Source organism: Bombus impatiens, unplaced genomic scaffold (assembly GCF_000188095.3).
Source record: "Bombus impatiens unplaced genomic scaffold, BIMP_2.2 scf_0673, whole genome shotgun sequence".
In the NCBI taxonomy this organism is placed as follows: domain Eukaryota; kingdom Metazoa; phylum Arthropoda; class Insecta; order Hymenoptera; family Apidae; genus Bombus; species Bombus impatiens.
The window spans coordinates 32863-47495 of record NT_177092.1 but is presented as its reverse complement, the minus strand read 5'-3'; the positions used below and the strand labels follow the sequence as shown (position 1 = coordinate 47495).

The 14633-nt window shown below is 32.1% G+C and overlaps 4 protein-coding genes across 4 annotated transcripts in view; 1 reads left to right on the top strand and 3 right to left on the bottom strand.

The window, feature by feature from the left end:
* LOC100747980 overlaps positions 1–4165 on the bottom strand; it is a 15103-nt gene extending 10938 nt beyond the window's left edge. Inside the window, exons 1-4 of the mRNA XM_033322839.1 lie at positions 3719–4165; positions 2554–2706; positions 1628–1805; positions 1163–1300 (exon numbers count right to left, since the gene is read on the bottom strand). Coding sequence (XP_033178730.1) covers positions 1163–1300; positions 1628–1805; positions 2554–2706; positions 3719–3950 — 701 coding nt within the window. The 5' untranslated portion in view covers positions 3951–4165. The remainder of the gene's footprint in view (positions 1–1162; positions 1301–1627; positions 1806–2553; positions 2707–3718) is intronic.
* The window catches only part of LOC105681248, a 120986-nt gene extending 114742 nt beyond the window's left edge, over positions 1–6244 (bottom strand). The window contains exon 1 of the mRNA XM_012389998.3: positions 5666–6244. Coding sequence (XP_012245421.1) covers positions 5666–5710 — 45 coding nt within the window. The 5' untranslated portion in view covers positions 5711–6244. The remainder of the gene's footprint in view (positions 1–5665) is intronic.
* A 661-nt stretch (positions 6245–6905) lies between these two features.
* Positions 6906–8185, bottom strand: LOC100740909. Its single transcript, XM_033322838.1, has 2 exons — positions 8094–8185; positions 6906–8023 (listed from the first exon to the last, which is right to left on the bottom strand). Exon 2 carries the CDS (start codon positions 7653–7655, stop codon positions 6993–6995), a length of 663 nt encoding a protein of 220 aa, XP_033178729.1. The 5' UTR covers positions 7656–8023; positions 8094–8185; the 3' UTR covers positions 6906–6992.
* A 110-nt stretch (positions 8186–8295) lies between these two features.
* LOC100740429 (ubiquitin-conjugating enzyme E2-17 kDa) lies at positions 8296–12513 on the top strand. The gene is made up of 6 exons (XM_012390016.3): positions 8296–8602; positions 10476–10539; positions 10861–10892; positions 11428–11505; positions 11584–11689; positions 11805–12513. Exons 1-6 carry the CDS (start codon positions 8579–8581, stop codon positions 11942–11944), a joined length of 444 nt encoding a protein of 147 aa, XP_012245439.1. The 5' UTR covers positions 8296–8578; the 3' UTR covers positions 11945–12513.
* The last annotated feature ends 2120 nt before the right edge of the window (positions 12514–14633 follow it).

Genomic DNA, 14633 nt, shown 5'->3' with positions numbered 1-14633 from the left:
TTATTCTACGCAAAAAAAGAAGTCGAAAATATAGAATAACAATTTTTATTTTTTTTTTTAATTTTTCCATCGAGACAACGATCTACAGTGAGAGCCGTTATAACGTACCGCACGCGTACCGAGCGAAAATTCAAAGTCGATTTTCTCGAAAACAAAGCATCAAACGAAAAATTTTTATTCTACATTTTCGACTTCTTTTTTCGCGTAGAATCACCCCCTTGCCGCTTGTATCACCAGTTACCAACCACCCTGTATATCTATAGTCAATAAATAATGCTACATGCGCACACATACACGCATATATGGATATAATGAAGTAATAGCTAAATAATTCACTTAATTTTCAACACACCACGTTCGATTATAACGCGCTCTCACGCTATCAAGTAAGTAGTCTCGAGCGCATCGGAAATTCGTGAGGCCATTCGACGTTAAGCAACGCGACACGAGTCACCGAGTTACAACACAACCTCGAAACGGCACCCGCGACTAATTAATGCGTTTCGCGTGCAGTTTCAGAGTACCGAGATGTTGGAACGTTAACTTCGACAAAATTTACCTGTAATTATATTTCAAAGGAAAATAAAATTTCTCAGAAATTTTAAGAGAAAAGTAGATAAAAATAACAATTTCTGATCCTACTAACTGCCTCCAAAATAGCTTCGTCTTTGTAATTATTATCCTCTTAAACACACAATTGCTTGTATACAATAAACCATTATTCAATAGTACAGATACAAATGTGAAATCTATAAAAGAACAAATCTAGCATTTTGCAAATTGCTTACAACAGATAACAAAGAGAAATGATAGTGTATAAATTAGCATTCTGGATAAAAATGTTTGCAACTGTATAATTATATGTAATTATTATTACAATTTCTGGCTAAAACAATTAAGACACTGATAAGATAACATGTTTCCGGCTAATTTAATTACACGAACTGTGTCTTTATTGTTCGTAGATTATAATATCTGTTTATAATGAAAAACGATTAAACATTGGTATTATTTTGTGTCGAGGACAGAAATGCTAACGGCATATGGTTCAAGAAACGAAGGAAGCTCGCGTTCGGAACCTCACGACGCGGATTAAATAATCGATCGAACTCGGACTATCATTTAAATCACACTGTAATTTTCGAGTTCACAAAACGCTTACCCGATCGTACTCGATCCACTAAATCCACTTTCACCGTTTACGGTGCTCTGCAGATAAAGCTCGTGACGATCTTCACTTTGAATATAGACCAACGGAACGCTTCGAGTCTCTTGGTCTCTAAGCCTTTCCGCTTGCGATCTAAAGAATACAAATATTGTAGTCCTTCTGAATGCGATGTTTACACGGTTCACTGGCATCTCAAACTTTATGGCAATTCGGAGAATATTCGAAAACGTGAACTACTTTTCTTTGAAATAAAAAACGAAACATAAATACACTGTTCAAAACCCTTTGTAGTCAAATTGAACTGCTCGAGAATTGAACTCAGTCTGTGGGAGGGAACATTTCTCTAACTAATTATTGTTAATAGAAACACTATTCTTTTTCGAATGGTTTTGTGAAAAACATATAGGATATTAAAGTTTGGTCGCAGCTTTATCGTTGATTAATAATTATCGAATTTACCCGATCTGCGAAGACAAGGCTTCCCTAAACTGCATAATGTTCCTCGCCGCGACAGCGTCGCGGTTCAGTACACTCACAAAAATTCCATTTGTAGTCATTGCTTCGGTGGTGGTCACAGAATTTGAAATCGTTTGAACAGGTTGAGTTTGTGCTACTGTAGCGATCGCCGGGTATTCGCCTGCAAGGAAGCCCGACTAGATTTCATGACGCACGAATCGATGAACTTTATATCGTACTCGATTTCCGAGTCGCGTAAGCCGTGATGGAAAGAGAATGAGAAAAGAAGGAAACATGGGAGAAACGTTCTTACCGGTAGAAATTCATTTAAGGAACGTAAAAATATTATGAGACAAACGAATATTGAAAAAAGAAAACATATATGTATATGCCGCGTTAATTTCTGTTTTACTTAAAAAATGAATTTGTTGAATAAACGCGAAACGCAATTAAAATTGTATTTACGTGCACTGTATGTAAAAATGTGTGTTATGACTTTATATATTTTATATAGTCGCATTTGTGGGACAACCCATTCAGTATATTTTGTGATTTTATGAATGCAACCGAAATTTATCCAATAAATTCTATAGTATCTACGTGTTATACGATATACAGAATAAATATCAAACAATGTAATTTAACGATGAATTCTTGCGAAAACGTTTCATTAAAAATAAATCAATACATCGACAATCTTTCAATAAATTCATTATGGTTACTTTCTTCTCGAATATAGAAAACATCTACAATATATTTTCGTAGAAATCTAATAAAAGTGGAATAACAAAAGAATAAATAAAGAAATAAAAGGCATAAGGGAGCTAATGTATGAATCATTAAACACAAAAATCACTATAGGAGAATCAATAAGCCCGCATGAGAGGGTCAAACCCTACTCTACCATCGTAATCAACGATTGAAAATACTTGTATTGTCGTCCGTGTGCACGGTGGAAGTGGAAGGTCCTTCAGGATTCGAAGGGTCACTGGGAGTTTCGTACCACCTTGTTTCGACCACATGACTCTCCGGCCAGTCGACCGAATCCCTGTCTGCCGGTATATCCTGTTCATTGATCGACACTAACAAATTGCAGCTCGTCAACGGTTTTATACAGACAGATATAAAACACGACAACTATCAATATTTGATTTTATATCGGTAGATTTTCAAATAAATGAACTGCCAGATAGAAATTTTCAATATTGAAATGACACTGAGCAGCAAAGATCGTGAAAGTACATGCTTATATTTGGAACACACAATTATCATTAATAAATTGAATGACTATGGGATGTGGAGAAAGAGAAATTGAATAATAGTCGTTGCTTTATTAACGCACACTATTTAGTGATTAATTTCAATAGTATTAGTTTGTTACTATACACGTATTACTTTGATATTGTTAAATCGTGTTTATTAAAAATGTACGCTGGCTATTCCCTATAAATTAACGCGAGTTATTCCGAATGAATTATTTTATGGTAAAAATTGAAAAAATTGTGACAGTATCGCCTTTAATGTATTTTTGATACTGTAATGGAGTACCTATTTGTATGACGAATGCAATATTTCTTATTGGGGAAAAGTTCCTGACATATCTATAACGATAACAAATAAAGCAACTTCTAACGATAATCTGAAAACGTTTCAATTTGCCTGAAGATAGATATCCAAGATAAGATCCTATGCAATTTTAATATGGCGTTTAAATGATGTAAAAATAAAAATAAAGAAACTAGTTGAGGACATTTGCCACAAAATCTTCGTTGTCTTCACACGCATAAGAAGAAAGAGTTTAACTAAAACTTTCTACCTACTTACGTAAACATAAGTTCTACGCAAAAGATATTGAAGTCTAGAAAAGAAAATATAAGTTTTATATTTTAAGAAATATAAAAACAAGCCGCCTGCAAGAAGACAACATTTAACTTATCATAACTGAACGATAATGAAATTTTCTATTTGATTGTTAGTTTAAACTAAAGATTAAATGCTTTGCGAAGAAGAGAAACGAAAGCTTTGTCGTCCATGGAAGATAAATTCTTTTATGGAATACGCTTAGGTTAACGACCAAGTATAATAATAATTTACCACTCGAGACTTCTAGCATCACGTGAGTTAACATACTTTCCGTGATTTCAGATACTTCAGAAGCGCCATCGATCATTTCCCTCTCGGATTCGAGTTTTCCTCCATTCTTCAATCTCACCAAACGTTTCAGGTAGGAAGCGGCATTCGGTAGCTTCAATCTGAGCTGTTCGTTATGATCGCTAAACGAGGTTTCGTTGAAAAGCAAGACGAAATATCGCGGCACGTGAGACATTCAAATTGTTAAATAAATATAAATGCTCAAAAACATTTTCTTTACCCGAAACTTATAAAGGCCGGAACGAGAAATTAAATTAAACCAAATTAACAAGTGCATGCTACAGAACAGTTCGTTCGCAAATTTTTTGTTATGCGAATATTAGTGATTACTGATTTAACATTTGGATACGGATGATATTTCTACATTTGCTGCTTTGTATATTAATATAACTTATATGGATATTTTTCTTTCTAATAGAATTTTGCATATTTCCTTTTTCGATTTTTAAATAAAATGGTACTTTACGCATTTTTAGTTAAATATTAATAAATATAAAAATCATTTTATAGAGATTTCATAAATCTAACCAAGTAATAACGTTAATATTGAAATAAAATTATTAAATACATTTTTCGATGTGGCGTTAGATACTACTTGAATTATTTAATGATAAAAATAAATAAGACTAATAACTTCAATAAATAATACTTTCTTTGCTAGTTAATCTAAACGGCATTCAAATTTGTAAATAAATTATTACACGCCAATTACATTACATTTCTTTTTAAAAACACTCACAATGCAATATAACAAATATAAAGCAGCAAATTAAGAAAATCACATACATATATGTATAATTAATAAAATAATTTAAAGATATCGTACATCTATAATAAAATAAAATAATACAAAAGTAAAACATATATAAACTGGGAATTTTCTTAAAGGTAAATAATAGCACCGCTTTATACTTAAGTAACCGAACTACAAACGATATTATAACAAATTCATAAAAGATTACGACTAATGCAAATAAGATGAAATTGCATTCGCAAACAGGAGAATTATTCATTTATAAGAATATCAAATTTATTAAAAGTAAACAGAATTTTCTGAGTGTCAAGCATCCAAGTTTAAGGTCTCACTCACCTTCTTGGTTATGTTACTCACGATAGACAGACTCATATCTTTAACACGTTTGTCAATGGAACCCTGCGAGTGTAATTCCCCCCCGTTGTTCGCCATGGAGGCGTTATTTTCCGCCACGTTTTCCGATGAAGGCCCATCACTCATAGTGAAAGTCAAAAAATCCACGAAGAGGTACACGGAAACTAGGCGTAGACCTTGTTACTTGTCAATTTTCACATCGTGCGATTTGACATTACCCGTCGGTTTTTATCGACCGTCACTTTTTCGTTGATATCACCTTCGTTGTTTTCCTTCGCTCTTATTACAACTTCAACATTTAAATAGTAATCGGTGAATTGCTACGTTACAAGACACTATTTGATGTATGTACTTTCAAACGAAACTAACCAAAAAAAAAAGAAGTCGTGGTACATCGAGTTACGTATATCTTACACGAGTGATATCTTATTATGCACTGTTTCGCCTAAATTTCACGTGATTATGACAGTTTGTATCAAACGAGCCTATACGACATTGCCAAGAAATAACTATCACTATTATCTATATCGGGAACAGAGTATAATCGAATTGTATCAAACGCATTCATTTCCAAAGCGTTTACGGTAAATGAATTTTTCAGTACTGAATATTATGTATGAAAAATGAAAAACAAATGCTTACAGGTTATCGAAAGAAATTAACAATTTGGAGTACATACATACTCGATTGGGAGGACATGGCGATGCAGGAAGCAGTGGTTACCGGACACATTGTGTCACCGTGCGATTACCACGAAAAATGACAAGCGATAATTCACTTACCTGATAAGCGTAAGGTGTACAAGGAACGTAAAATTCTCTGCTCATAATAATCGAAGCTCGGAACGGTTGTAAAATCCAGCTGACGAATCTTGTGCAAGTGTCAAAATGCCGGTGGCGCCATCTTGAACTCGTCTGGAGTCGAGGTCGTCAAGCTGTCACGAGGAAAAATTCACGATTTCTCTCAAGTGTAAATGCCATTTTTGTGTTTCCCTCATGAAGATCTAATCACGTTAGCTTAATCGAGCCTGTACACTTCCATACGAACTTCAAAACGTTACGAGGAACTCGAACACATGCGTTGTCAAATCACAGTACAAGTCACCAACACACAATACACATTTCACGCTGCTATTAGAATAAGCGGAGCTATCAAATTAATCACAATGCTCTCGACTGGACGGTATCGTTACAGATGTTTGAAAAGTCAAGTGGTAAATCCCTGTTCGCTGTTCAAAACTTCTCGCGGAACATTTATGCGATCAGAATTACGGCATTATACCACCTTACTACGCCATTTTCATGTGCAGCTGTCGACTTAACTACAATACGAACAAACCACCGTTCGCGTCCACTGGCAAGAGCCGACTGCCGCCAATCACGAACATCAAGCAAATAATAATCATGGCTACCCAACGTTTCGTTACACTAACGCCATCAGGCAATTTATGTATTTGAATCGCAACTTGACTTCCGTCGGTAATGTAAATGACGATAAATTTTTTTACCTTTGTTAACGGTCTTTATGTGTATGTTATTTTGTATTTATCAACATGTATAAACAAAGCAAGAAAAAATATATACATAGTTGATAAAAATATTATTTTTATTTTGTATCAATACATTGTATGTATTTCCGTATCGTGATATAAACCACGTGTTAAACGTCTTCGATCAGTTAAAAATAACCTAATGAGAAAGATTCCGAACGACCTTGTAGTTGTAAGGACTTGCGCAATCTGATATATACTTTTTATACATATACGTATATAGTACGTACATAAATTTCTAAATATGGAATAATTCCTAGAAGTTAATCTTCGAGTTTTTGATTTACATGTATGTATATTAATTTTTAGGATCCTATAAAACATATAGCGTAATTTATAATATGAAATAATTTCATTGTACTTCTTGAAACTAAATAAATTTTTCATAATATAAAAATTTCTACCGAAATTCGACAAATTTTATGTATTTTTAAAGAAAATATGGGACATTAAAAATCAATAAAACCAAAGTATTTAAAAAATATAACCTAATAAAAGTTCATATTTCAGTCTTTTATCGGAAATTTATAAATTATTTACAACTCGTTGTAAAGTTCATTCTACAATTTGCATCCAACACTGACACAACAGCATTTAACACCCTTCGCTCCTACCAATGAGCGAGGTGGATACTTCGAAGATGGATGTTTCTTCTTTTGTGATTCGATCACTATATTTCGCGGTATTAAAATGTCATTCCATGGAATCTCGACATCGTCAGTAACGCAAGCTTCTTCCTGCACTGGCTGTATATCCATTGGCTTCTCGAGTACAAGATCACTCCATGGAATTTCTAGTGTAGAATCGCAACTATCGGGGCTGTCTTGTTTTGATGGTAAGGTTTCCGTAATAATCAAATCTTTCCATGGTAAAAGCATAGTTCCCAGAGATTCTTTTTCCACTGGTTCTTTGTCAACATCTGTGTCATCCGTTTGTCCATTACGATCGTTCAAAGGAGTTAACGAAACTTCTTGACGAATTTTCATGCCGGCTGCTGGTAACGCGATATCCTTCCATGGCAATTCGATCTTCGAATCACACAATATAGACACATCTGAAAATTCTTTGCGTAAGTCCCTTAAATACGGTTCATGCCACATTTCCTCCTCTGGATTATATACGAATGTTTGTCTCTTCCTTTTGCATTGATCTCTCCGTTGTTGCCTGTGCAACTTTTGTTGAATGCATGTACAGCCTGCTATTTTCCTTTTATTGTCAGTCATAATAATAGGATATTGTGAAATATACGTATTTCACATTCAATAATATTAAGATGTGTATTGATATTTCGATATGACTTGTTAATTTTATCTATCTTATCTAACCTAGTGTTATAATTGGGATCAACGTAGTTTGTTTTGTTTTGCCATATATATCATTATTAATCGGGTATATATATGTATGTAGTGAGAAAAATAATTTCTTGGAACAGGTGATGTCATACTTAGATAAGCACACAAAGTGTATAATTTATATAGTAATAACAATTTTTCCCCCATTATTTCCTTTGTATTTCAGTTTAATTATTCCGAAATATAGATTTAATTATTTTAGGTTAGTTACTATACTTCCTTTAAAGAAAGGAAACGGCCTAAGGTGATAACTGAATAGAATGTATTTCAAATTTATATGATCATTGTTAAACTGATGTAAATACTTACAATTAGTATCAGTGTCAATGTATATATGCACATATATAGTACAATATATACAATACATACATACTAAAAGCAGAATTCGTTTAATCACGCGCATTGGCCAATCATTTGTACCTCTCATCACGACATCTACCGAGAAATGATAGTATAATGTTAAAAATCCACTAGTTGCCGATAAAAGGAAATCCGTGAAGTCTCTGGCTTAATTTCACAATAAAAGGTGTAAAAGAAAACATAATAATATTATTTTTTATTAAAATGTTTCCACTATAAAATTTATCTGTTAAAATAATCATAAGTACAATCACAAATACTTTGGTTAAATATGGAGGAGAAGGTGCAGAAATAGCTGACGGATACTGATTTGACCAACGCGGTAAGGCTACGTTTAGAAGGCAGCCATCTTGCAATCCCTAATCAAAGATCTTCGGCTAGCGGCTATCGCTGTCTGATTTTCAGCCGGTTAATATCAACACACAGTTCAACAAATGGCTTTAAAACGAATTAATAAGGTACGTGAATGATCAGAGGTGTTCGTATTGTACAAAGACAATCGGGTGTTGATGTGATGTGTGTCGAATGCGGTTGAACGCCCTTAACGATTTTGCAGTGAAGCAATGTGAGCCAGCATTGAAAATCATGTTGGCTTTTCCCTTTTTTTTTGCATTCTTCGGTTGTGCTTTGATTTACTTGCGTACCCGTTTATGTCGACATAGTGCATTATGCACGTTGCACAGTGCCACTTTGTGCCAGTGGACGTAGCTACGGTGACAGTGAAAATCTGAAAAAATTTTAAGTGGCTAGCCGATAAATTGCCGGAAGTAACGTAAAACCGTGCATTACATCTATGTATACATATATGTTTACTCATATATACATATATGCATGAAACTATAGATAACTTAGAAATTATGAAAATTTCATTAGAGCATTCATATTTCATTTGTGGATGGAAATAGCATTAGAAATTTTCTAAGTGATCCATCACCTATTTGTATCATAGCTCAATATAATTTTCACCATGTGACTGTAGCACACATTAGTTGGATAAAGTGAATCATTTAGGGATTGATATACTTTTTGTAATGTCTACCAACAATTTGACCTGTCAGTCGTTATAATATTTTTTAACCGAACCATTATTCACAGTAGCAGGACAAAAAATAGAAAGTTCTGGATGCATTGTTCTATGAGTAATCATATAATATACTATAATCATAATGAGTAATCATACTAAGTACAAAGTGATATGTCATTTATCTTAGCTTTGATTCTGTAACCATATGCTTATTACAAGTATTTGTGTAACAAGTACTTCAGGTATTTAAATCCGTAGTCGTACTTTGTTTTATCATATCATTAAGTAGTATTCGTTTGAATTAATCCTCCAAATTATTATAACTTCACTATAACTTTATGGCTATATTTTAATATCTGTATTGATACTTTGCATTATTTTATCTTATAATACTACTATTATAGTATCTTTGGATGATAATCTTGTATATAAAGAAGTTGAAGTTTTTCAAAGTATATGATATAAATGATTAAATTATACTGTATATTTATGGATTTGTATATTATATAAAATCTTCTAATTTATTTGTATCTTATATGTACAGGTGTACAGGGTGTTTCATTTTTATCCCACCAAGTAATGTCACTATATTCTATGATTAAAAATAAGAAAAAGAATGTTATATAAACATAGGATTGTACGTGTCTTATTACAAAGTTATAATAAAGATGCCAAATTTATAAATGACTGAATCCTCTTTGTTGGTTGATCTGAATTCTCATGGTTGACCATGTTTACTAAAGTTCTTGTTCAAAGTTTTGTCTGTTCTTGTAAATACTAAATTGACCTATGAGGTTGTTCCGTATAAAATCAAACAAGAAACCAGTTATTTATAATTTTGGTATCTTTGTTATAACTTTGTAATTGAGCATTTATAACTATGTTTATATAACATTTTTGTCTTATTTTTAATCATAGAACGTGCTGATACCATTTGGCAGCATAAAAGTGAAACATCCTGTATACATGTATGTAAGAATGTTCTAGAATACTTTGTTTACACATGTTTCACATATAATCTATACATCTATAGATATATACATCGTAAAACTTAAAATTTCATCATGCACTGTATGAAGATTATGTTATTAGTAGAATGTATTATTTAAAAAAAAAAATTAGTTTAAAATATAACAACTTCTTCAACATGGAAACATAGAATAAGTAGAACAAGTTATGTATTAGAAATATGAATTATTATATATAAAATACGAATTATTTATAATTATAACTTCATTTATATTATATACACATATTCCTCAGAGAAACTCTTTATTTATGTTACTAAAATTTGTTGGTATATTTAGGAACTTCAGGACCTTGGTAGAGATCCACCTGCGCAATGCTCCGCCGGTCCTGTGGGAGACGATTGTAAGTTCTTTGAAAGTATTTGTTTCTGCATGTGCTTCAACTAGAAATTGGCAAATCATAATTTGCCTGCATCACTAGTATAATTGTTATTATACTTTATGTAAAAGCACATTATTGCATTTGTTTTTCTAAAAGATATATGTTAATTATTATCAATGGTAACTGGAACTATTTTTTCATTATTACTGATCATTTTTACAAATTATATAATTTTTTGATGTTGCTATAATTATATATTAAATGATTTTTAATTTTTATGATGATCAATTATGATTTGTAGTGAACTGTAATTTCTATATCTAATCGTGTAATTGCTTTCAGTATTCCATTGGCAAGCAACTATTATGGGACCAGTAAGTATATAATGATCTTAATACTATTTCTGAATTAATTAGATTAATATTTATTAACTTAAAAGTACATTCTTAGAATTATTAATGAACATATAAATATAATTTGTGAGTATTATTTTCAAGTATCTTCGCTTTCACTCTGATACTTAAAGGTAACTTCTAAAATAATGAAACTCATATTATGTTACTTATGACTAACAATTCTACTTAAAAATATAAAACCTAATGCATGTTATCTTTACTATGATGTTTCAACAAGATTTTATGAATCACCTCTAATTCTGTTAAGTCATATAATCCTATTATGATATGATAGTAGTATAATATAATTATTATTTGGTTTTTACATTTAGAATAATTATGTTTACTACTTTTTATTAATATTAATATTGCAAACTAATTCATAATTTAACTTTATTAAATATAATTTAAATAAAATCTTTTATTATGAATATAAATAAAAGCTACACTATATATGTTCAAAGTATTTACAATTAAATATTATCACATAATTAGGAGTAAATATTATTTTCAGCCTGACAGTCCATACCAAGGAGGAGTGTTTTTCCTTACAATTCATTTCCCCACAGATTATCCATTCAAACCACCTAAGGTATGTTAATTACTTTTTCAATAACTCCTTCTATAACAATATACAAGAGGCATATTAATTCCTTATGTATATATGCAGGTTGCTTTTACAACTAGAATTTATCATCCAAATATCAACAGTAATGGGAGTATTTGTTTGGACATTTTAAGATCGCAATGGTCCCCAGCACTTACCATATCAAAGGGTGTGTACAAACTTTTGAACACAATGTGAACATAAAACTAATGAAATAAAATTTTTATGAAATCTAAAGTTTTAAGATAGTCTTTAAGAGAGAAAATTCTCTGTTGCTTTTTTAGTTTTACTATCAATATGCTCCCTGCTCTGCGATCCAAATCCAGATGACCCGCTGGTACCAGAGATAGCAAGGTTATATAAAACTGACAGGGAGAAGTACAATGAATTGGCACGTGAATGGACGCGCAAGTATGCCATGTGATGCGCCAATCTCCGTTGACTTCAACATCCAAAAGCCACCAACAAACAGCCCCAGCCTATTGCCACTTATGCATCAGCACCGATTGAAATTAGCTATGGCTCGTCTACTTTAAAACTTAAGCCAATACTCGGGCTCGAAGAATGCTCAGACAAACGTGATCAAACTGAAGTTCCCTTCGTCCCGAGAGGCCTGCGAATATTGAGACGTTGCCACAATGGCAATTAAGGCAATTTAAAAGGTGGTCACATAACATTATATATATATATATATAAATCAGGAAAAAAAGAAACATGTCCGCTTTGATTTTCATAAATAAAAATGGAAGTAAAATATAGGAGAGTGAAAGTAGGATTTGTATTTGAATTTAATAGTTTAATTTTTAATTATTGTGCTTATAATATCGCAACATTATATACCTACTTTCTCAGTGAAATGAAAACCTTGAACTGACAGTACACCTATTGTTAGTCTTAACGCAGGTGAGCAATGTTTGCCCGTCCCTTGGAACGATACGGTCACTTTTTTGTAAGACTGGGCTATATATAAATACTACTGAAACTATACCTGTATGTTTTGTTCAATTATTAAAATTCCTTACCTATCTAACAAATTCTACGAGTAACTCGAAATTTATGGTTTGGTTCCTGTGTGTGTGTAGCAATTTAATTATGCATATCGTTAATCGATAAATTGGACTATACATTTTGAAATAATTCAACATATACAAAATAAAAAAGTTTTGGTGACTTAACTGACCGCGACATAAGTACCTGCCGTTCATGGGCCCGTGCGATATTGATATCAATCAAAGGCATTCACGATTTCTTATGACGTGAAATTGACGTCGTTTGGCTTTATTTAGGTATAAAAAATGTAGTTATCGATGTCACTATTTATCGATAAATGATGAAAGCGAAATACGTTTTATTTAAATTCTTACCTAAAACATATTACGAAGTAATTAAGAAATGTTTTAATGAGCCCTGGAGCTTAACAATGGATTTGTAAAATCCTATGAATTCATTTCATAATAGTGCGTCATTATAATTATCAGTAAAGTCATGCGTCGTACCTTGCGAATTAAGAATTCGCCCGTCGCTATGTTTTACTCTCGAATCAATGCGTTTATTATTGTTTTGCGTGTAAATTTTTCTTTAAGCGATAATTTTTTATTATTATTTAGTATTTGTCTTAAGCTTCCTTTTCATCCACAATATAAGTATAAGTACCTTCTCTCTCTCACTTTCTCTTTTTCTCTCTCTTCTCTCTCTCACGTCCTATTATTATATTACAAACTCTTATACCGTACGAGAAAAATAACCGTTAAGTAGATTTTAGTTCCCTCAAGTACTCACGATATGTTTTCGGTAGTTACATATTTTCCTATATATTGTGGCTGCAAAGGATTCCAATGAGATATCAAATTGTTTCTAAAATCCATTTAACGCAATTTTTACGGGAAGAAAAGGACGTGTTGTCATTCAACATGTTTATTGTTAGTTTGTTCAAATTAATCTAGGAACAATGCACCTTTCGTTGGTGCTACCAGTGTTTCGGCTTTTAATCATAGAAAACGAATACAATCCGAAATATCGTAAAGATGGTCACTTAATTAGAAAGTAAGTAAACGATTTTGTCTTGCGAACAGTGTAAAGTGCGTTAACGAGCAAGTCTTGAATGTAATCGGTGCTTAAAATATGGCAAGCTCACGGAGCAAGTACGAAGCCTAGAAAAGACAAATCGATTAGTATGTAATATGGTATATCACTTGTTAATGTCGATTTTGTCTCATACGAACGTCTACTACTGTAATTTAATTACAACTAAAAATGCGCGGCAAATCAGGTATTTAAATATTTGCCTCGGAAAGTGGATCATCGTTCATCTCTATTAGAAGGAAAACTACTCATGTGTAATTAATTATTATTATCACATCTCATGTGTAATTATTATTATACATATTATAATTAATTATTATTATTTTAGCATTAGCCCTTTATATAATAAATTTCACATGATGATAAGGTATAATCATTCTAATCACTTATAACCATAATTATCGGCTATAAAAGAATTGTTTTGTTATTTTCGTTCTGTTCTAAATTCTATATAAACCTACATTCTACATATTACTGATATTATTGTTTTTTCTCTGCATATTTAAAATCTGTAATATACTCCATGATCTAATTTAGATTTCGCAAAATCGACAATTTAATGCTTCTGAAATAAGAGTTCCTTGTTAATTTTAAATACAATCCATTACGCATTTAAAGAGAAAAGAAGGTATATTGTAAATATTTGGGAATTATCTTTCTTAGTTTTCAAACTCCCAGGATAAAAAGAATTTTCAGAAATAGAACTGGTGTAGCTGATTGATCCAAAGTTTCGCCACCGTATAGGATACAGGATCAATGTATGACGAAATTGAAACAAATAAAGGACCTTTTGTATAATCAGACTTGGAAGTAGTAGATGTCTTTGTCAGACTTTCACAATGAACGGACTCCGTTCGTATACGTTGTAGGATCTTTAGATATGTTGAAAAAACTATGAAGCGGTGAAAGTAGCAATGCTTTTCCCCTTTTGCCGTGGCTGTTCTTGACCGCAGTGTTAGCAGAAACCTGCTAAAGCAATGTAGTTAATGATAGAGATAAGAATATCTTTGCCCGTTCAACAAGATTCTTTG

Coding starts and splice junctions, on each gene's coding strand:
- LOC100740909 (XM_033322838.1), bottom strand. CDS start 7,655: ATGACTGACAATAAAAGGAAAATAGCAGGCTGTACATGCATTCAACAA.
- LOC100740429 (XM_012390016.3), top strand. CDS start 8,579: ATGGCTTTAAAACGAATTAATAAG. Junction 8,603..10,475: donor CTTTAAAACGAATTAATAAG/GTACGTGAATGA, acceptor TGGTATATTTAG/GAACTTCAGGACCTTGGTAG. Junction 11,690..11,804: donor AGCACTTACCATATCAAAGG/GTGTGTACAAAC, acceptor TTGCTTTTTTAG/TTTTACTATCAATATGCTCC.